Here is a 21,361-nt window from a genome sequence, read left to right on the forward strand (position 1 = left end):
CCAGAAAAATTAGTTCTGATCATTTCGAATTCTTGGAATAATTTTGACTCTTAAACCCACTTATTAGTTTTCCTGTTGTATAGTGCAGTACTCTCCCAGTTGTACACTATGTTCTAATAACTTAATATTAGAACTAAGTAATAAACACAAGCATCTAAGAAACCCTATTTGTGGAACAGTAACATTTTCTCCTACCAAAATATATATTCTATGAGGATAGGATGAACATAGGAAATCTAGGAAATACAGAAACAGTAAAGAAAAATAGAACTATTTTAAGTTAGTTATTACCATTTTAAAGGAATTGTCAGGGAGAAAACAGTTTCATATAATGAATCAAAGATTACATTAACTTAAATTCCTTCAGATTTTTGTCCTTCGGCTTTTTCCCCCCCTCTGCCTTTCAGGCAGAAAATTCATACATACAATGCAGTAAATCTTTTAAAATTCAGAATCTAAACACACAGTCCATATCTGCTCTGGTATTTGTGTAAATATTCTTTGGATATGTAAATACAAGTGACACCAGTATGTGTACATAATGCTATTAGCATGTACAATGCAAATGAATAATGGTATCTCTGACAAGACAGAGATAAAAAACAGATAACGCAACTTAAAACTTCATCACACTTCTGGCTTCTTGCATTTTAACATAAATCTTCATATTCCTATCAAAAGGGTTCGTTTGGATTTCTAAATATTTAACAATGCTATCCCACTTTTTCACTCATCGCTTTGAAAGCACTTAGCACTTCAAAAAAGGCAAGGAAACGACATTGTTTCTACTCTGCAAATGTAAAAACTGAGGCACAAAAGACTTTTTTTTCAACACTGGTATTTCAAATCTCAAACCTCTTCATTGAATTATGCTAGTGTCCACCAAAATGCAGGGCAAATTCTTACACTCCTTTCTTTTCCAAGTTACCTATGACGATAAATGTAGAGCCTTAGAAATGAGCTGGCTCAGCACTTTAAAATCGGGATACATACAATGCATCTTCTTGTACTTTCAAGTGACTGGCACTCCGTAAGAAAGGTGCTTCTAAAATTATGTTTGCCCAGGCAAAACAAAGACCAAAAATGAAGTGATTATATTTAACTTAAGCTATCTATCATTACACAATTACACACTGGATATAATGGAGGAAAAAGAATATTTATTAAACAGGAGTATTGTAATCATGCTAATGTATCTTACCATTATAACGTGTAAAATAAAGACAGGATTCAATGTTTCTGAAATTTTGTCAAAAAAACTTTATTTTATAAAAATCACAGGATCCATTTAAAAGCTTAACTGAAAAGATTTGGTTAAGAATTAATCAGAAATTAACTAACTTCAGCTTGATTAATCAGAAATTACCTTCAACTGTCAGCACATCAAATGAGTTTGCCAATGTAACACTACTCAGCAGGGAGAGTTTGATTCAATATGCGTGTGCTTAGATTCGCCCAACTAACTGGACACTACTACATCCGTACGCTAATGTTTTTCTTACCACAATGACATTTTGTATGAAGTACTAACAATATGGTATCTTCAAAATAATTTTCCCATTTAGAGCCAGAAAACTGCATCTACCTACCACCAACTAGAGACATTCGGAAAGCCAGTGAGGAAGAATGGAGCTTTTTCCATATCCAGCAACACTTCATCGAACAGCATTTTAATCTTTTTCTTCTTTAGCCTTACACAGGCTTTTACAGGGTAGTTAACTACTCTTGGCTCTTCCTGTGGTAGCTGTCAGATTTGTCTTGATACTGGTCAGCTAGACACCATCTAAATTTTTCTCTTCATCTCCCTGCCATCCATGAGGGATGTCCAACAGGTCTTCCAGATTAACTTCAGTGATCTGCCATTTTATCAGTATGGCAGAATTAGTCCACCGTATTTCAGTAAGCGTAAGAAAATACAGTTCCCTTGAATTCCAGGTGCTGGGTTGGGATTCCTTTACCTGATCTGCCATATCCATTCTTCAAAGGAGTTCACAGTGACAAGTACATACCAGAAAGGACTTTATTTAGTAATTAAGGATAAAGCCCATTAAAGGCAAACAACCGAACTAGAAAAAACCCTGTGTAGGCTCAGGATTAAGGCTGAATGTGATCGGTGTTGTAGTCTATATAGACTGAAGAATGCGACTTTATTGAAATGGCTCAAACTGTATTTGGTCTAAGAGTCCATTTAATGCAATTTTGCTTTTTCACGTTTAAAACATACTAAGTCTTTTGTGGTACAGTTCAGCCGAAGATTTACTGACCAACTGTTATATATTTAGCGTACAGCTGTCATATGACTATTCTGGATTGAAAAGGGAGTCCACGTCAGGATCTGTATGACTGCAATGCAAAGTGGAACCAGACAGATCAAATAGAACATGGCATCATGAAGACCTAAAAACAAACTGGTGAAGAAGATGAAAACACAGCTTTTAAGATGGTGAAGATTAACTTTCATGGTCAACTCACAACAAATTATTTTAAAGCATTCACATTATATACGCATATACAGCATATACATGTTACTGTGTACAATCAATTCTAAATAAAAGAAATATAAATATCTCAGATATCAAATATACTTCAATTATATTTTCTAATTCTACATACAAATATGTATTTTATGTTTTTTGCTCCTTTCATAATAGCTGGGAGGAAATTAGATAATTAGCACACAAAGAGTTAATTTTAATACACTGTAGATAACCTAAGAAATCCTGTTCGCTACTTTAGTACACACCTGTATTAGGTAATATAGAACTCAATTTAAGCAATATAATCCAATTATAGAACAGAGCATCTGAAAAGGTTTAGTAAGACTGAAAAATCTGGAAGAGAAAGAAAAGCAGAAAATGGAAGCAAACATTTTAATATGAATTTATTTTATTTAAGTTAAAATCTGTGCTACTAGCTATCCACATAGTGTGTTGTTATAGTTGCTGAGTGTTAGATGGAAGTCACAATTAATGCACAACATTCAGTTATGGTGTAAAGGGCTGTTTGAAATATCAAGCCTTATTTAATTTTATTTTAAAATAAATGATTACAAGATAATATAAACCATAAAAAGAATACATGTGAAATTAACACTCATTCTCATTTATTCTAATGGATGCATGGTATTTCCTCATCTAAATCTTCTCTAAGGAATAAGAGATAAAAGCATCAGCAAATATGAATCAAAAAAGAAAATATAGGAGAATGAGTACCCTTTTATGAACAGTATGGTTTCTGACAGCTCAAAGCATACATTTAGGCATTCATCTAATAGCTAGAATCATTATCTACTGGCATTCTGTTAATTATTGGATTCTAATTACTTCAATATCAGGAAAGTCAACTCAAGCTGAGAAACAGCCCCTAAATGAACTTTCTCTCCATGAGGCAGTTTATGTTATTTTCTATTTTTTTTCCTTAGCATTCAGGGATGAGATAGGAGACTCACAGAACAGCTATGGACATGATCCAAAAACCCTGAAATCTGTGAAAAAACCTCTCATTAACTTGAGCAGGCTTTTGAATAAAACCTAAAAGTTTCTCTGAATCATAAAAGAATCAACTCATGTCTCACTGCATTTAACAGAAAAAATGCTTGTAACCTGCAACATAGCCCAGATTTATTCCTTAGCACATACACACACTCATACAATGATCATAATTTATCTCAAGTCATGTACATGCTAATGCTACATATGAAAACAAAACCCCACAGGCTTAAATAAAGTGAATTACTTAATCACTTGGGCAATTGCATTTAAGACTGGAAGCGCTCACTAGCAGGTCACTGGTCCATAGCCAATGTTTATTGGCAGTGACAATAATTTACCATTTGGACATTGTTTACTGGCCTGTATTCAATTGCATTTTCAGTCCACCTACAAGTAAACAAGGGCCCACATCATGCATACCACCGTCACAACTGCCAATAGTTAACTGTGTGAGCAGTGTCAGCAGGGAGGCCAGAGAGAAATTACTTACCTGTCTAAAGATGAAAACAGGACTAAGACACAGTTAACAGGATGCTGGGGCTCGGACTTTGCCTGTTCTGTACACTAAAGAGGATTGCAGTTTTCAGTACTAAAATTATTCTGTCTTTATACGTGGACTTCAGGAAGGACAGAAAAATAAAGAACATCTGCCAAATCACTCACACTGGTGCAATCCCAGTTTGGTTTCATTGGAACAATATTGGTTTAAGAAAATAGTATTACCTATTGCACTGTGAAACCTTAAGTTACTGCAGGAATTATGAAAAATATCTATAGTACACGAAACAAGGAATGGGAAAATATTTCATCAAGGGACTGGGATAAATCAAGAGCAGAACTCAGATTTCATCATAATAACAGCTGAACCAGTAACTTCAGAAATTTCCATGTCTACATTTTTTGCACACACAGGAATAAAACATACAATCTTTCACTAAACAGCCCTAATATCGCTCTGAATAGAATGTGATGTAGTCCAGTAATTCAATATGAAAGCATCAACAGTTTAAAGTGCCTCCAATAAATAATGAAGAGTTGCTGTCAAATAACTTCATTCCGAAGAACGAATTTGAAAAGCACACTTTCAAGAGAAGTTAGCTGTAGTTGCAGTGGCTCTCCAGAAGAGGGAGTTTTTAAACTAGGTATCTTTTCCATAGGAAAAAAAAAAAAAACCAAACAAAAAACCTAAAAAAACCCAGCCCAACCCAACGAAAACAAAAACCCCCAAGCCATATAAGGCAGGTAATGCTTTGCTGTGATGACAGACCAAAAGGGAAAAAAAAAAACCCAAACCAGGACCACTCCATTCTGCAAGCTATTGCTCAAATTTTAAGGATATTAAAAAATACTTCTTAAGCTAGCTTCCACCACAAAATGCTTAACTGATGTGTAGTGACCACACTGCCCAAGAATGCGGTATAATGTGTGTATTAATGTACACAGAATCATGTGTAACACATATGGAATTGCGTACAATATATAGGCCAACCTTGTGTTGGTTACACAAATAGGTTACACCAAAAAGCAATAACACTTCTGGAAGAGAGATCCACTATTCATAGCAGAAGTCACGCTTCAGAGTTATGATACCAGAGGCAAAACCAAGAGATACTGGATTGCTCCTAAGGAAGGAGACATAACTGTGACTAAGAAGATATTACCACTGAGGCAGAAGTAAATACTGGTACCGGTAAGTAAGAGGTTGGTGAAGTTAATGGTCAGTTCAAAGGCTTCAGTACAGAGGAAGACAGCCTAGGTCTTTGGAATGCCTGGTCTAATACAGTACTGGGATCACTGTTCAGTGATAAGCATTTTCTCATTTTTGATGAATCTTATGATACCTCACAGACGAAAGAAAAAGGGGACTGAATTTTCCTTCTTCTAGACTTTCACTCTCTGTATAAAACCTCTTCACTGTCTTACCGGCTTGGGTGCCCTGCAGAATACAACTGTAACAGAAGCCACCAAGACAATGATGAACTGTTGTCTCAAAAGGTCTCCTGGGATAAGAATTTCACTCATAACATGCCAGTTGTCCTAATAAGCTGCTTAGGAATGTGGTCTTTACTAAAGGCAGAGAACATACATGTGTGAATTGCTCAGCAGCACGATGGCAACAAAAGACAGGCAAAGCTTAAAACCCAGCAACTTATAGTTGATTGGTACTCTTAACAGAGTTTTGGTACTCTAATGAAGCAATAAAGAAATATCCTGATCATGAAGGATGTCAAGGAGTCATAATATCACAGAGCTGAAGAACCAAAATGTAATCACTGGGATGATGAGGAGGTGTAGGTGAGGTAGTGTCATCTTACAGACTTTTTGCTGGAGGCATAAGAATCAGAAGATACATGGTTTGTCCCAGCAGATAGCTTTTGGTGGATAGATTTTTTTGATACGGTGTAAGATGAGCACCAAAGACAGAATATTTACGAAGCCCACTTCTGAAGGCAGTATGCTATTAATAAAATGCTATCAAATGTATAAGTTAAATGAAGTAGGGGAGAAAAAGACACACCCTTCCCCTGTAAGCTATGACCTTTTTTTTTTTGTATGCAAGTTGAAGTCATCCAGGTGAGCTCCAGCATTCCATGTGGTCTTGAGTAAGCAATATATCAAGAAATGAGGAATGAGGAAATGAAATTACAATATTACACAAAAATCAGTATGAACAAGAAAAGCTTATTTCCATAATTTTCAGCTATAAACTCATTGCTGGAAAATGTGTTTTACTACAGCAAAAGCCTGGAAAGTTGCTGAGAATACAAAAAACAGTGTTCAAACTTTTGATGCTGGAGGAAGAGATAAGGGAGACACTGATGGTCTGCCAATACTTTTCTCCATTCACTCCACAGAACATTAACATCCAAAACATACAACCCCCCAAAAAAACTAAACACAGATAATAAGATACATCTTATTAAGATTCTTTTGCTTTGTTAGAGGATCTGTGAAATAACTGTGGAAGAAAACTAATGGGACGGTATCTGTATAAAAAAAGCAACTGCCTGTCTGTAACTGTAACATACCCATATTTTCACTATCATTAAATACTGGAACTTTGTTCACAGAATCAGAATCATGGAATGGTTGAGGCTGGAAGGGGCCTCTGGAGGTCATCTGCTCCAAACCCCTGCTCACGGAGGGCCACATAGAGCCAGCTGCCCAGGACTGCGGCTAGACAGCTTTCGAATATTTCTAAGGACGGAGGGTCCACAACCTCCCTGAGCAACCTGTTCCACTGCTGAGTCACCCTCACAGTAAAAAGGTGTTTCCTGATGTTCAGAGAGAACCTCCTGTGTTTCAGTTTATGCCCACTGCCTCTGGTCCGGTCACTGGGCACCACTGGAAGGAGCCTGAATCCATCCTCTTTGCACCCTTCCTTAAGGAATTTATATACCTTAAGAAGATCCCCCCGAGCCTTCTCTTCGCCAGGCTGAACAGTCCCAATTCTCTCAGCCTTTCCTCATAGGAGAGATGCTCCAGTCCCTTAATAACCTTTGTGGTCCTTTGTTGGGTTCTCTCCAGTATGTTCACGTTTCTCTTATACTGAGGAGCCCAGAACTGGACACAGTACTCCAGGTGTGGCCTCACCAGTGCTGAGCAGAGGGGATGGATCACCTCCTTTGCCCTGCTGGCAATACTTTGTCTAATGCAGCCCAAGATACCATTTGCCTTCTTTGCCACAAGAGCACATTGCTGGCTCATGTCCAGTTTGGTGTCCACCAGGACCCCCAGGTCCTTTTCTGCCAAGCTGCTTTCCAGCTGGGTGGCCTCCAGCATATACTGGTGCATGAGGCTGTTCCTCCCCAGGTGCAGGACTTTGCACTTTCCTTGTTGAACCATGAGGTTCCTGTCAGCTCTTTTTTCTAGTTTGTTGAGATCCCTCTGGATGGCAGCATGACCCTCTGATGCATCAGCCACACCTCCCAGTTTTGCATCATCACCAAACTTCCTGAGGGTACATCCTGCCCCATCATCCAGATCATTAATGAAGATGTTAAACAGGACTGGACCCAGTATAGACCCCTAGGGTACACTACTAGTTACTGGCCTCCAACTAGACTTCATGCCACTGATCACCACCCTCTGGGCCTGGTCATTCAGCCAGCTTTCAACCCATCTCACTGTCTACTTGTCCAGCCCATATATCAAAGGTTTGTCTATGAGGATCTTATGGGAGACATTGTCAAAGGCCTTACTGAAGTTGAGGTAGACGATACCCACTGCTCTTCCCTTGTCTATCAGGCTCGTCATTTCATTGTAGAAGTTTATCAAGTTGGTCAAGGATGACCCCCCCTTGGTGAAGCCATGCTGACTATGACTGATGATTTTATGTCCTTAATGTGCCTGGAAATGGTTTCCAGGATTAGCTGCTCCATCATTGTTGCTATGATTTAACTTTCAGTTCAAGAAAAAATAAATAATTCAGAATTCAGCAAATAGTTTATGGTTTTGGACTGCATCTTCTCTCTTCTCCCAGTAAACAACATTGCTGGAAACTCTTAAGACATATTTATTCAGGGCCCAAACATTTTGTTAATGCAGAGTAAGGGTCCTCTGTGCCATCTTCACAATTCACTACCACTACACCTAATGAAGCAAATGCGTTCCAGAACGCTTAATAGATATCGCCAGCTTTGGAGAAGGAGGAAGGACACAGCTGAGATTGTACTGGCATGGGTCATAACACTTCATTATATATAATTCACATGTGTGAAATTGTTGGGTTTTTTTCAAAACAGTTCGAGCATATTTTAAGCGATCTCCTGTATTGTTTCTGTTTGTCCCCAAACAACTTTGTCCTGAGGCAAGTGTATTTTAGCTGTCTGCCTATGGCTGAAATCTGAGATCAGCTGATAGGGTTTTAATATGTATAAGTAATTTTAGCTCAGTCAACGGTCTGAGTACATTGCCATGGGCAGACTGACTTCCTAGAAACAATCTTGAGTAGTCTGGTCTTTGTGGACTGTATGTCGACACTGTAGTCCATTTGCAAAGAGAAGGACATGCACATTCACACATACATATACAGAAAACACATGTAGACTGCTTCATATATAAGAAATCATTTCTGAAGGGATGGGTAAGAGAAATATAGAGTATATTTCAGGTGCTCTTTGATTAACTGATCTCAGCTTTGTACCTCTATGCTGTTCCTTGCCCTAGTTAAATAAATCAAATTTCAGCATGACTCAAGTGAAAATACAGGTTTTAGAGACTGAGCATTCAAAGTATTTCAACTCTATATACAATAAATTTATTGTTGCTATAGTCCAGAGGCTACTTACTGGGTGAAGAAAGATTTATAGCTACTGTGATTTAAAATCGATCCACAAAGGGATCATTTCTCTGATTGAAAGGGATCAGAACTGCAGTTTTTATGTTTCAAATCTGAATTTCTCTGAATCATCAAGATGAATATATTCAGCCCTCTCATATCCACACCCAGTTCAACCTACCACTCTCCTGCAAAAATCACTCATCTTATTTGACATTATAATGAGGTTCATGTCCTCTTCACATCACCTCAGTGGCTGGCTATCTACAGAATGCATTAAAATAAAATTAACTGTTCTCACACATAGCCTCAAACTGAAGCCTTCTTTGCTTGTGCCAGGATGCTTTTCTGAAGACCACCTGTTGCCCCTTTATGTCATGCTTTTCCTCGTGTATTTTTTTAGAAAACTCCTCAAATACGAAACATTCTCCAAGCCTTAGGTGACTCATAACCAGTCATTTCTCCTTCAAGACCTATCTCCACAAAAGTTCATATACAATTGTGTTCTACGTATTTTTTAAGGTTTCTACTCAAAATTTAGGAGAGCTATGTAGTTCCCAGGATATTCATGTTGTTCTTTCATGCAAACCCTAATAGGACTGATTTTTGCCTTTTAGTCTTGACTTCAGTTATTCCTTATGTTGCCACTTCCTCTTGTTGGTCATAAATAAACAGCTTATGACCCTTTCAGTGTACTGACTCCCTGTTAATTTGTTTTTATAAAAGCCCATGCATTTCCAATGTGCTAACTAGCAACCACAGCTTTATGCTGTGTATTAAGGTCTCCAGGGACTGCAATGAAATCATTAGCATTAGAATGGTAAGTAGTACTGAAGCCAAAATTATACTCCTACTTGAGGCAAATTCCCTCCCTCCAGTGATTATACTGCTTTCTCTCAAATAAAAATGTATCTTAAATGCAACCCTGTTAGATTATATATTTAAGGAAGTAGGTTTACGAGATAAACAAAACACAGAAGCCAGGACAATATGTATCGTAGTAAGAGGTATTAGGTGATCTCAAACATATTTTTTTTCTTTTTTGCAATAGAATGGGAGATGGTCAACTACTGAAATGTATCCTTTGTTTTTCAAAATTAGGTAGATATTCTCGTGTATTGCTTAATAAATGATTTATTCTTTAAAAAAATCTAGAAAACATTTCTATTTCTATACAGATAAAAAACAACTGGAAAATATTTTTAAAGCACCCATATTTTTGAAGTGCAGTTGATGCAAACTAATTGCAGATTAATTTGCTTTTTAGATGACAGGATTAACAAATTTCATGTTAATTTCTATGATTTAAAGTATCTCTTTTGAACTCACCTTGGATCAGGTTGAGCAACTTCATCATTCAGGTTCTCATATCCAAATTGATTTAGTATTGTAACCACAAGCATTGGAGCCAAAGATTGGGCAGGCTTCGTAAATAAAGCATTGGTACCAAAAACCATAGAGGAAAGTGGTGATCTAAAATATTTAAGGAAAAAAACAAACGAATGCACAACACAAACTTATTAGTATATTAATTACAATAGTGATTTTTAAAATCCTATTAATAGGCAAATGCTAAGTATCATCATACTTAGCTTTATAGTTTACACATTATAGCAAATAGATCAGCTATCATAATGAAATTTAATTTTCTTTGGAAATTAAAGGTAATAAACCTCTGGGATATATATACACCTTGGCCCCAATTCTGAAATGACTCGCACTCAAGTTCAACTTTGTGCACATTGAGTAATTATTGAAGTTAAGTTAGACTGAGCAGTGCATGGAGAATTAATTACAACTTAAGACTTTACATGCATGAGGCCAGAAAAGGAGGCTTTTTTTTTCTTCATGAAGGTAACAGCTTTCACATTTGAGGGGCAAGTCCTTTAATACAGTGACCAGGATATAAACATTGAGGGAACCAACTGGAAGTTATCTGCACTTTGATAAAAACCCAAAAGATCCATGAGTTGTAATATGCTACGTCACAGCAGGTTTTATCAATTTTATTTCAGAGAGATAACAGCAACCAGTTAGACTTTGAAATTTGCACTTTAAGTAGCACAGGCTAAACTTTCTAAATGCTTTTGCCATGTTAGAAAGACCTTATTCAGAAAATTCCTTAAGTGACAATAGATATATACGGTTACAAAATAATTGAACTGAAGCTAACAAAAATAAACACACAAAAAAACCAGAGGACTTGGCTTACACTATAGTATAATTAAAACTAGAAATGGCATAATAATCTGTTTAAATTGCTGAAGTAACTGCAGAAAACTTTATTCAAGTTCTTATCTTTACTTATGCTAAGTTGCTCTTACAAAAAGTACATCTGTGTCAGGGATCCAAGATCACTTACTGTCTTTACTTTGACATAATCTAACTTACGGAAGAGTAACATGGCAAATAGATAGCATATTTAAAGAGAAACAGTTACGACTGACATACCTCCGCTTGTGCTTTATTAGATCTGCATCAACAATATCTGCCAAAGGCAAATTGAACAAACTAAATGAAGCTTGTACAATTACCCTAAAGAAAGACAAAATATTTAAGATGTTCATAGTTCTTATAGACACTTTCATAATGAAATTGTAACTGGCATTCTAACATATACACCCCAACACTGACATTTCCACAAATACACAAAGCTGAGACGTTCTTTAAAACATGGTGATTTATCTGTTTAAACAGCAGCTCTGAAAGCATTATTAGATCTGTTTTTAATTGAGAATTAGAAATCGATATGCAAAACTAAAAGGTGGAGGTTTTTTGCCTTTTTTCCTGGACACTGGTGCAAAAGGTCATAAGTACTTGCTTGAGATTATCAATAAATGTCATTTAAAATGACATGGAGAAAAGAAACACCTTAGAAGAAAGAGAAACTGAAAATGTCCTCTTGAAATCTGAAAAGGACATGAGCATTCCTGGAAAGACTACATGGAAGACAAACTTGAAAGTGGGAGAATTAAAATAGCAAAAAGATTTTATATGCATTCTTATATATGTATTTATATTATATATAAATATGCATTTAAAACCACACACACACACACACACACAGAGCCAACTCTTAACAAACTGCTAACTGAAACCATAAACTCACATATCAGGATTTCTATGTCTTATTAAATTTTGGGTGTGATTAGCTTTTACTTACGAGAGGCTTTGAACAATTAGCACTTTAAACATACAGTCTTTAGGTACCTTAGAATGTTTTCCTTGGGAAATCAAAATATATCTTCATCATTTAAAGTATGCAGGTAATGAAATTCAATTTATTGTTCACACAATTCAGTGTTACAGTAGCCCATGACAGAAATACTGAAAATAAGAATGAAAAGGCAGGGGGGTGGGGGAGCGGAGAAGATGAAGAAAAGGAGGGTAGGAAAGAACATGTAGAAATAAAGCAATGAAATAGAAAATGAAGAAATAAAAAACAAACTGCTGTAACAACATTCTGATACAAACAGGTCTTTATTTTTAAATAAGGTTTTCTATGTATCATAATATACTTCTGTGAAAATACTTCTTGGCATCATACTTACCCAGTACCAGTGAGAATGTGACTTGGTATTGGTTACCTAACAGATACCTGACATACCAGTATTTGTTTTGCAATACAAAATGAGGTCTGAGCTTTCCTAGCAAACAGTCTCTGAAGAGTTCCTCTATTGAAATCTTCTGTGTCTATGTGGATGAGAAAAAGAAAAGGTTCTGCTTCCCTTGAATCTCATGTTAAAGCAGGTATGTGGGTGTTCATTTTTAAGGCTTTTTTGTTTTTTTTAAGCAGAAATTAAAAGCTGAAGCAGAATAAAATGAAAGCTGAAAAAAGCTGTAACTGGAATTTCAATTTTTCTGACAAGTGAAACAGAACAGGAAGAAAACCATAAAAGCAGTGGCAAAATCTTCATGCTATTAAAAGCAAGTGTCCACTCTGTTACAATTACTTTAGCCATATCTATGAATAGGGAAGTGTATTTACTTACATGTTTGTTGTGAGATAAAATGCCAACAGATAATAGTGCTCTGGCCCTAGAACAAACATGACAGCAGCAGCTACTACTTCAAAGTAAAAGGAAAACAAGATGATTCTGTAATAACCAAACTTCTTCAACGAAGTATGACTGAGAAGAACAAGGCACTGAAAAGATAATATATACACATATATGATGAAAAGATGTAGTACAGTATCTCAGTATTAGGAGAGCTATAAAGCACAGACCAGACATAAATTATTACTACCCATTAAAGAAAAAAAAAACCCAACCCTTTCTAAAAAGTTCAATCCAAGTAAAAAAATAGGAATTGAACAGAGAGAACTATACTGGCTCACTCTACGCTACCTCTATCAGATAAGAATGGTCTCCCTTCTCACTCAAAACTAGCCAGCTAAGAACTACTATATCCTGAGGAAAATACCATTTCCCAAACTATTATTGAATGCTCATGATCTTTATGTTTGATATCCCTTAAAGAATTAACTTTGCAGTATGTTAACTGTAAACCAAGCATCTTGCCATTTGAATTTTAACTTCTGAGCAAAAATATTTTCAATAATTGTATTTTCATTAATATTACTATTTTCACTGACATTTATAGAAATTAAGCATGACTTTTAAGTTGATAAAGCAAGCTCTCCAAGACAGCTGATCTAAGCAAGTTAGCGACTTTATTAGCAAGTAGAGAAAGGCAGGTGCCAGTGGACAACGTGTATGGCTGCATTTTCATACTGCCAATCTTAGCAAGCAGTAATCCACACGAAAAGCTAGTGACAGGAGAACTCGCAAAAATGGTATTAAGTGCTGATTATAGTATGAACAAAGCGTAAGCTCTTCTATGTTGTTCCTCACTTTCGACTTTAAATAGGACATTTTGTAATGCATTATGTTGTTTTTATTATATGAGCCTATGTCACTATCTACATGTATGTGGTCCTCATCACTGTCACAAAAAATACTCACAAACTCTATGAAGATACACATTTTCTCCTTCCTTTTGTGTTACAGAGATGAACAGTGTAATATTCAGATGAAGAACAGGAACGAATTCTCCTTGTACATTTGTTCCCACATTTACATTCTTTAACATAACCAGTAAAACCAGGATGCTACAGTCAGACAAAGATTACTGTGGCAAATGCTATTTTAAAGAAGCTCAAGTTTTCTACTTAGACCAATGATCAGGTAGGTAAAACAAATCCGGAAAGTTGGTATAAGAAAAAAATCTGGTTGTAAGAAACTTAAACATACTCCTCCCCCTGGCTGTTTTCAGGCATTTTTCAGAAAAGTGCTTACACTAGAAATGGTAAGGCATTATGTAATGCGTGTTATTGTAAAAACCACGACCTTGTCTCCCTATAATTGAGAAATAACCCTGCCTCAGGAAGCACTTATGATTTAGAAAATGCCTTATTACCTGCATGTTTCTAAGACTGCATGTTTCTAAGAAAAATACTAACTTAATTATGCAAATTTAAATTTGTATGCCTATGTTTCAGCAATAAGGTTTCCCTTGTAGGCAGGTTTTATTCTTCACACTCACTACTGAAAGGAACCTAAGACGGAAGCTGAATTCTAGTTTAGTACAGGCCACTGAAGCACAGTTCATAAGAAGGAGCTTTATTTTACATGGGTTGGGTGCTTTTCCGGTAAGTGAAGTTCAGGACATTGCCACCAGAGAATACTCTTATTATATTTTGAGCTCAAAGGGACAAAACCTGAGAAAAATAAGGTCACAGCAAACTCTCTACGGTTCAGTGACCTTCCAGACAAAGAGTCTCTGGGGAACAGAGAGAGATGCATTTTCTGAAAGATTGGTTGTTTCACACTGTCACGCTGATTTTATCAACAGTAGTGATTGCTATATATTGAGTGTAAAATTATTCAAGCTTTCCTGACTTCTGCAGTTTCTGATTTATTTCCAAAGTTCATCAGCTAACTGTTTGAGTTACAGAAAAAAACTATTAAACCTGTGGTAAGGATAAAAGTTGAAATTATAGATATTTAGGATTTATGGAACAGAGAAGGTATGTTTAAGATTTGTATGTTATATATGCAAAAGCCAAAATGGTAACTGAAATTGAACTGTGAATTCCAGTTGCACTTTCATGTATCTTCTTTTAGATTTTACTTACTGAAAACATTACAACTTAATGAACATAACAGCCTGATTTTCAGAAATTCTGAACATCATCAGCACCTATGATGAAAGTCAGGATACTCAGTTTTTGAGCAGTCCAACAAGTAAACATAGTGAAAGTTTTAAAAGATCCAGTGAAGAAGGGAGTGAAGAGGAGAATTTTTTTATTCACTGCAGACACGTATGTTTACATTCTGTGGGACATATTTTTGCTGCTTTTCTTGTTTGGGTTCTCTTTCTCTTTTCTTTTCCAGTTCATTACTCCTCCCCTCATCCCTGATAGGGGTCTCAAATTTCATCTCTCTCTCTCTACCCAGTAAATGTAGCTGACCAAGACAGTAAACAACAAAATAAATGGGAACGCATTATTCTCCAAAAGTAGATATTCAGAGTTTTGTTTGGTTCCCATGACTGAGATACCACGTATTTCAACAATGCTTTTAATACCTAATAATTTTTCTGGTGTTTTGTGCAGTTTATCTCAGAAACTGCCTGAAAAAGAGATTATTCTTTCATCATGTATTACCAATCAAAACCAAAGAGAATAGAATTCAGAATTCTATAGAACTTGCTTTTAGAAACTTTTTATCTTGACCTTGTTTTTCATTCCTTTATACTTAGGTATTATAAACCCTGTAGGATACAAAAAGTTAACTTCTTGCATACTCACATCTCACATTCTTGTAAGCAGATATTCCACCAGCCTGCCTGCTTATCATTTCTCCCTACCCTACTCTTACATTTGGTTGGCCTGTACATAGAGGTACTTTCTTCTTTTAGAGCATTGGTGAGCTAGGTTTGTTATATGCTTATATGGCTTATGCTGGATACAGCATTTTTTCAACAAACAGTGCAAATGGATACCTTAAACTAATGAAAACTAGTAAAACACCATGTTTTCACACTTTGAAATAAAAAAGCGTAACCGCCTACCTGAGGACAAATAAAGCCTGCTCCATACATGATACTTCTTATTGAGGAAGAAAGGACATCCTTAGGAATAAGATTATCCGCAAAGATCATCATAAAATTGTTGCAGAAGGCTAGGTGGAAGACTTGGAAGAAGTTCATAGTTACAAAAAATAAAAAGTTTTTCTCTGTCATAATCTGCTTGGTCAGTGAAATTACAGAGGACCAGGAGAGAGCTCCATCACTGTTTTCCAGATTAGCGTTCTCCATACAAACTTCTCTCTGCTCATACTGACTAGTACTGTATTTGCCTGTGTAACACATACAAGCTGTTGCTAATGCTGCAACCAAAACAGCAAAAGCCTGAAAATACGCAAAATTTTCCATATTATCTGATATAAGACCACAAAAGAGAATGCTTGTTGATCCGATTAATGTTGCCACTTGGTTATATTTAATAAGCTGAAGCCTGCTTTCATGTCTTGTTGAAATTTCTGCAAAGAGCGCACACTGCGCTAGAAGCACGAATGTAAGCAAACCATCAAAAGCACATAACGCAACAATGAGGTGAAGACCACTTAGCCAGTCACCTTCTTCATAATGTTTCCAAGGAAACCAAGGAAGCAAAAAGGCTAACGCATATAAAGGAGCTCCATATAAAATTGAAAACTGGCGTCTTGAGCAGCATGCGAATTTGGAGTTATCTTGAATATACCCAAAAAGAGGATCATTAATGGCATTCCATATCATAAATACAACCTGTGACAAACAAGTAAGAAACACAACAGAATTTATCATTAGCGTGATTTTTCTGCAGAGGTTATACAAACACAGAAGTAATACACACCATATTTATTTAAAATAAATCTCTATTCAAAGAATAAAGAAAGATGAAAGTTTCTCAGGTCAAAACAGACTCCAGACCAAATTCTTAAAGGTATTTAGAGGTTTACAGTAATTTTGAAAAACAAGATGAGTAAGTAGGCAGGTGCCCAACTACATGTGAAATAAAGCCCTGTCTGTAAGACTTCAGTTCTTCAAAAGCTTATGTATCTGGGCTTTCATCTTGCAAAGCCCAAATATTACTCCCACAGCAAGTAATTCAAAACATGAGCTGGCCCATTACTTTCAGGAGACCATTTATGACAAGAGTTGCTCATGTGGATAATGACTTGCAGAATAAAGGCAGTATTTAAGTACTTAAACAGTCCATAGGAAAGCACTAATGTCAAACATATCCGTGGAGCTGACGTGCAAGATTAGTTTAGAACATTACTTCAAGCTATCAAAGGTAAAAATCTTTCCAGCAATTAAAGTCTGGAGATTTTTAGTCTAAAGACTGTAAATGATGTGCTTTATGTGTACCATCAATTGCTTATGGACTAACTAAATTTAAAATGAATTTACTATATAACTATTTGCAATGCATCCAAAATTAACTCATAAGTAAAAAAAAAAACTTTGTTGTGATAACACAGACACATAGCACAACATGGTAATCAAAATACTCCACTGGACAATACCTGTGCTTGATGAAATGCTACTTCTGAAATTTTGTATCGGTTTAGGAAAAGCTTAACGTAGTAGAAATTAAAGATACTGTTCATCATTCCAGCACCTAACGTAGTCATGGAATATGCCAGCGCATTAGGATGAATTCCCAAAACAAACTTCATCTTCCACAAGTACAACTCTCTTCTTCCTTAAGTAACAAAAAAGAATTACAACAGTTGGTAGAATAATTTTCCAAATTAAAATGACATGGGAGATTTGCTTGTTTCAGAGGTGTAGAAATGGATTCTTAGAGAAAAATTTCCCATTCTTCCTTCCTTTTTTTTAAATGAGAAGCACATTTTACTGAGTTGTAAGACACTGAGCCCAAAACTGAATAGATGCAAAATATTAAGAAGTCAGTGACGATTCTAAATATAATCAGTGCTTAAAAATCAATGGAACAAGTAGACAAAAATTTAAAAGAATCCCTTCTAACTGGTGCACAGACTCAATATAAAAATCTGCTATTGCAAACACTAATCTTGGTGTAGAGTTCAAAGTAATTGCATACATTTTAGATCTTTCTTGCTAGCTATGTAGTTTTAAAATTATGGACTGTGTAGGAATGAAGTGACTCAATTCATATCCTTACGTATTCCATTGCTATGAATGTCAAATGCAGCATGCCCTTAGATGAATATTTCTTTCAAAACAAATACCAAGTTTTGTCCTTGTATTTTTAAATGTTAATTGTTAACAAGTCATGGAAGCAATACTTTCACCTAATAAACTAATGAGATATGAACAGAAACCATAAAACAATCAAAACACCTTTTAATAGTTTAAACATTTTCATAGTATAAAAGACTGCATGCAAATAAAATCTCGCAAGTAACACACGTACAGCATTTTAAGTATGTCCAAATAACAGACATTTAGCCCAAGAATAGAGAGTTCTTTAACATATCAAACAGATCTTCAGCCAACAATTTTTTAACATGCTGACTTTTTCCATCTATCTAGCAATTAACTGAAGCATGCTTGGTATAAGCTATCCCATGAAAATAGCTAGCTCCAGGGAACCTCTATCTTCTAAAGCAGAGCAACGTCTACCTTTATGGTCCTTGACCAGATTTGATTCTATAAGCCCAGTACAAAAATACTTCTCCCAGGTATCTCTTTTTAACTGAGGCTTTATTCATCTTTACATCTACTTGAAGGAAGCTGTCTGCCATTAATTTAGAGATACTTCAGGTTCAAATTTCAGCCTTACGATGCGCACTAACTCCAGAGCTTTACAACCTGCTTTTTGTCAATAGTCCACACTTTGCTCCTCTGCATATTAACAATTTTATCCTAAATGCAATTTTCAAATATCCATCAAAATACTTGGCTTGAATATCTGCTTGTTCAGCTTGATAAGCAGATCTATAAGCAGCTCCCTGAACTCCTCATAAAAATGACCATGAAAGAAACAGGAATGAAAACCAAGGCTGTGTCCAACCTTCCTGTGGTTTACAAAGTGGCTGAAGACAGGCTGCTGCAAGGGAAGATGGTAACTTCCTAATCACCAGGGGAGAGCCAGGCAAAAGCCACAGATCAGGTAGGGACTGGAGAAGTGTCTATTCTGGCTAAGGCAGATGATGGAACAGCAGTTTTTCCACCCCCCAACACAGAAAATGAACTCTTGAAGAGCAAATAAAAAGTGGATGCATTTTTGCATATATATTTAAGATGCTCTAATATGAAATGAGATGCAACGAGCAGATAACTTCACAGGTAAGAAAAAAAAAAATCAAGCTGACAAACAACTTGAACCAAGTTTTTTTTTCTAAAGCCAATTTATTTGTGAGAATATGACTGAATTTTTAGATACTTGAGGATGATTGTGACATACATTTTCAAGTTTATTTTTCACAGAGCTACAGCTGTAGAGGTGCTTCCATTTTCAGGTGATGAAATTTTGCATTTTTGTAACAAGTTTGGTTTCACAAACTTTTATTGAGAAACTTAAAGCGACGAATAAGGTTACTGAAAAGATGGCCATTTGAAATGTTTATTTTTTAAAATAAGTTTGATATTACTGTGAAAGTCATTACTATAAGTGCCTTTCAAGCCTTCACAAATATACTTAATGAAGTGATTTATGTAGTAGATATTAGAGCTTTTGGAAAGCTAGACATTTCATCTCTACTTCTCTCTGGAGCCCCATGCATGGGTCTTTGAATGGAGAATTGGAAGACTCTCCTTTTCCTCAAATTCCATGAGCACCAAGAATAAATGTGCTTCACACTAACATTACCAGCAAACTATCAGTCCTTTCTCAAATCATATTTGACTCAATTCCTTCCTACACACAAATAAAAAAAAAGTCCCCTCAGCTGCAGAAAATTTGAAAGAAAGAAGAAATTTGAAATTTTTTCAACAAAAACCTTCTAACAATGTGCAAACAGGCCTCTAGTGCCATGACTAATTATAATACACAGGATCTGACACAACTCTTTACAATAATTGGTACATCTGGTCCCGTACCTTGTTTATGAAATAGGTTCAATTAGAAGTTGAGGTACCACACTTCCTTTCCCAGAAGATGTGCTCTTTAATTGTACTACAATGAAATTATGCATGAGTATGCCCTCCCTCTTCTTAATAGTCAGCCTTTATATTGAATAAAGCACAAGTGTTGACATTTTGTGACTCACAGAAGGCACATCAGTTTCAGAAATTTCTTGTGGTTACAACTGTGTTAATACAGATGAGCCAAAAGAACAGACTGTTTAAAGCAGAGACGCAGTATGACATTACTTGCATTTCTCCCAGAGCTGGATGACAATCACTGAAAGAAACTAGAACGAGTCTAAAGAAGAAAAGTGGATTCCCAAGCGATAACAAATTTTGACTGAAGCACGCTAGCTGACATCATGCTCTGCTGCTGTACTGGGTCCCAAACCACAGCATAATGCTCACAGTCCTGGCAAACTGGTTGGACACAAGTATCTTCGTTATCTTTCTTCCATGACTTGAACCACGTTAAGACAGAACTAAGAATAAGCGCCTTCCTAGTCCCGAGGGGTAATACTAAGGGGAAATGCTGCTGAAGCAGGGGGGAGATGCAAACAGAAAGCACTTGGAGTAGGAGGGCAAGTGAAACTCGTTGAGTGCCGCCACTTTCAAGCCCGCGATGCTATGGCTGCCCAAGTGCTGTAAAGCTGTGACTCCGGGAAGGCAGGGGACTCCGGAAACTTTCAGGACTGGAAGTTTGGAGGTGCTCGTCTGTCAAAACTGGGCAAGTCAAGCTACTTTTTCCTCAGCAGCTCCCCAGATACGGAACACGGCTCTCTCTTCCTTGTAAGGAGAGGAGACGAGAGCGACCGGTGACCGCCCGACTGACATGCGAGGCGCGGGGATGGAGACGGCCGTCGTCAGACGTGACAGGAGCTGCCACGGCTACATGCTCCAGCGGGGCCACGCTCTCCCCTCCCCTTCCGCACTCCGGCGCCAAGGCTCCCCCGGGAGGCGGCGGGAACGCGGCCAACACCTGGGCGCGACGCCGGTGAGGAGCCGCAGCTCGAGGGCCGAGCTCCTCACAGACTCTTCCCTCAGCGCACCTCGGGGGGGTCCCAACACGGGACGACTAGGAGCCACAGCTTTCCCTACGCCTAGCCGCCGCTGCCCCACCCCGGGCTGTGCCAGCTCTGTTCCGCCACAGACCCACCAGAATACCCCCCAGCAACCGCTCCCCGCCATTAACCCTTCAGAGCCCCAGCAACCACCTCCCCCTTCCACAGGCACTAACCCACCTCCTCTGACTAGAGGCTGCGCAGCTGGCTGCTGGGGCGGGTGTAATCAGCCCGGCCCAACCGTCTCTTCGTTCTCATTGGCGGCTTGATATAAATTCGCTTTGTGATTGGTGTAGGCTCCTTTCGATCTGTCCGGCGGGCGGCTTCCCATTGGCTCCCCGCAGGGGAGGTGAGGGTGTTGTGTTTGAATCGCGGGGAGACGGTGGGCGGGTGGCTGTAGCTTGCCACGTTGCCGCCGGCAG

At 37.3% G+C, this 21,361-nt stretch overlaps 1 protein-coding gene across 1 annotated transcript; it reads right to left on the reverse strand.

Annotated features, from left to right (window-relative positions):
- Nucleotides 1-1,245: 1,245 nt before the first annotated feature.
- On the reverse strand, nt 1,246-21,161 carry LOC143166422 (transmembrane protein 180-like). Its single transcript, XM_076350768.1, has 7 exons — nt 21,120-21,161; nt 17,349-17,527; nt 15,850-16,584; nt 12,765-12,919; nt 11,224-11,307; nt 10,102-10,245; nt 1,246-2,408 (listed from the first exon to the last, which is right to left on the reverse strand). Exons 2-7 carry the CDS (start codon nt 17,499-17,501, stop codon nt 2,279-2,281), a joined length of 1,401 nt encoding a protein of 466 aa, XP_076206883.1. The 5' UTR covers nt 17,502-17,527; nt 21,120-21,161; the 3' UTR covers nt 1,246-2,278.
- Nucleotides 21,162-21,361: the final 200 nt, after the last annotated feature.

The sequence above is a fragment of the Aptenodytes patagonicus genome, chromosome 13, assembly GCF_965638725.1.
Source record: "Aptenodytes patagonicus chromosome 13, bAptPat1.pri.cur, whole genome shotgun sequence".
Lineage (NCBI taxonomy): Eukaryota > Metazoa > Chordata > Aves > Sphenisciformes > Spheniscidae > Aptenodytes > Aptenodytes patagonicus.